This window comes from Phragmites australis, chromosome 13 (assembly GCF_958298935.1).
Source record: "Phragmites australis chromosome 13, lpPhrAust1.1, whole genome shotgun sequence".
Lineage (NCBI taxonomy): Eukaryota > Viridiplantae > Streptophyta > Magnoliopsida > Poales > Poaceae > Phragmites > Phragmites australis.
The window spans coordinates 29,525,128-29,527,640 of NC_084933.1; the positions used below are offsets into that span (position 1 = coordinate 29,525,128).

The 2,513-nt window shown below is 45.1% G+C and overlaps 1 protein-coding gene across 1 annotated transcript; it reads right to left on the minus strand.

The window, feature by feature from the left end:
- Positions 1-891: 891 nt before the first annotated feature.
- Positions 892-1,680, minus strand: LOC133888632 (uncharacterized). Its single transcript, XM_062328945.1, has one exon. The coding sequence runs from the start codon at positions 1,416-1,418 to the stop codon at positions 1,152-1,154; it is 267 nt and encodes an 88-aa protein (XP_062184929.1). The 5' UTR covers positions 1,419-1,680; the 3' UTR covers positions 892-1,151.
- Between the last annotated feature and the right edge of the window lie 833 nt (positions 1,681-2,513).

A 2,513-nucleotide genomic window follows, 5' to 3' on the forward strand; every position in this document is an offset into this window, starting at 1 on the left:
CTATTGTGTCTCCCGAGCCTCTTGGACAAAATCCATGAACTTCGGGATGCGTAGCTAGAAATTTTCAAATCTACAGGAAGGTGGCCGGCATGGTCCATTTTCGCTCGCAAACAATAGCGGACAATGATCTAGTATGGAGGAAGAGATGGCTAGTAGATGAGAAGAGGAGAAGAGGTACAATAGCGGACAATGATCTAGTATGGAGGAAGAGATGGCTAGTAGATGAGAAGAGGAGAAGTGGTCATCCCAACTGTGGTTGCAAAAGAAGCGATCCAATCGAACTAGGGTGGGGTCAGTCCTTTCATTGTTAAAGTGAACTTCCTGTTTTGCAAGCATATTTCTTTTAGCTCACAACAGTTCAGGACTGCTTTGAATTGCCCCATCAAACGATTCAGGTTGCTACTACTTTTGTCACTCGCCTCATAAATCAAGTTAAAATCTCATACTATGAGCCACGGCGTCCCACCGGTTGGATTAGCGGTCGTGATTTCTTGCAAAAAGGCTGGCTTTTCTCTTTCCTCACTAGGGCCACAGACGATGGAGAGTTTAAACAGTTGCTTTCTTTGCCTCAATTGAGCATTAACAGATACGATGTGGATAGCAAAGCTGGGATCCGTGAGGCTCACCAACGTATCGTCCCAAAGCACCAGAATACCCACCCCCTCACGCCATCCGCCGGCAAGAAGAAATTGTTGACTAAATTTGGTCCGAATCATGAGTTGACCTCCGCTGTTACTGTCATTCGACGCTATTCGTACAGTTGGTTGGTGATGATCAAAGACCTGAGCATTTGGAAACTACGGTACTTCTAGTGGTCTCAGACCAAAGCGTATACGCTTCGTGCATACACACACAGCATATGACTTTTATTTTTCGCGGGACGACAGCATATGAAATTATGAGTAACATGGCCTCTTCGCCTGCTCATGAATAACAAGATTTCTGACAAGAAACACTTGTATTTACAAATCACGGATTACAGCATGCTCCGAAATCTTGCAATGCTATCTAAACACCAAAAAACAAACCAAGAACAACAATAAGCCAAACAGACAAATGGAAAAGAAAATAAAAGCTTCCTAAAACTACCAAGACATGGGGAACCAGCACCGACGGTAGGCGCGCCCTTGTGCACGCGTGGCCGTCCGTATTCAGTAAGGGGAGGAGATGTTGTGCAGCGCTTGGCTGATGTACTCGCCGACGCCGCCCGTGCTGCTCCCGTGGCGGCGGTGGCTCCGGACGGTGCCGCGCAGCCACGCGGCGTGCGAGGCGAGCGCGCCGTAGAAGACGGCGCAGGCCTCGGGCAGGTGGCGCGCGGACGGCAGCCACAGGTTGAACGGCCACAGTAGCGGCGCCGAGACCTGGAACACCTGCAGGAAGCCCCTCGCCGCCGCGAACGCCAGCAGGTGGAACACCATCAGATAAAATCAGATCCGATCCAATCCAATACCGCCGGCGCACGCACCTAGGAGGCAGTAAACAATTGTTGCCCGCTCACGCACTCTTCTTCCTCTGCCGACCGGCCTATCTCATCTCATCTAGATAATGCTGCGTGTCCTCGTGGTTAAGTAAACTAGTAAAGACACGGTGAACGTCGCTGCTAGCTGGTGTGATCTGCCGGTGGCGGAGGGAGGGGGTTGCAGCCTTCCCCAGTTGCGACCTGCGAGCGTGGAGGGCCGACTTAGGCCATCTTCAGCAGAGGAGGTATTTTTGCAGATTCGGCTGCTACAGTAATTTGCGGGTACTGGTTACGTACTGTAGCAACTCCGGCAGAATTGGCACCGGGGCTACATTGTTGCTACAGTACTGCGGAGAGAGAAAATGGATCTGCAAATCTGCGGGCCTACTGTAGCATCCGTATAGAGGTTGTCAGCGGGTCCGGAGAGAGAAAATGAGGAGTAGAAGTTAGAAAATAAATTAGCTGCTGAAGATGAAAAAATAAGGGATACTGTAATAGTGATATGGGATACTGTAATAGTATTTTTGAGGATGAAAATTTGAGATAGCTGCTGAAGATGACCTTAGCGGTAAGTCGTTGGATTGGAAATGGTTTTGTTTGATATAGTTGAAATTTATAAATTTTTATTGAAAATTATTTTTTTATAGCAGTTTATTGGTTTATGCTAAAAGTTGTTTGTTTTTACGAGAAAATTTTAAATTCTCAGCACACCAATTTTTCAGAAAACATACTCTCAGCTAGTTTATCAGTATTTAATTTATTTCATTAAAAATCAATTTTTCTTTTAAAAACCAACAATAAACCAATTTTTCTTTTCTTCTCAGTCTGGTTGTTTTATCTTATAGTTTCTAAAAAGCAGAATCCAGCAATAAGTTGTGACAAATAGGATCAAAATTGTATAGTTTCAGCCGAGCGAAGGTATAATGGTTGAAAAAGATGAGTATTTTGGGTAGTTATATCTAAACAAGTCAAGTTGATTTTCTGTTTGGTTGATCAAATTTGAAGTTATATGAATAGATATAACAGTTGGTATTATGATTGATTGTTTGTATAA

Coding starts and splice junctions, on each gene's coding strand:
- LOC133888632 (XM_062328945.1), bottom strand. CDS start 1,418: ATGGTGTTCCACCTGCTGGCGTTCGCGGCGGCGAGGGGCTTCCTGCAG.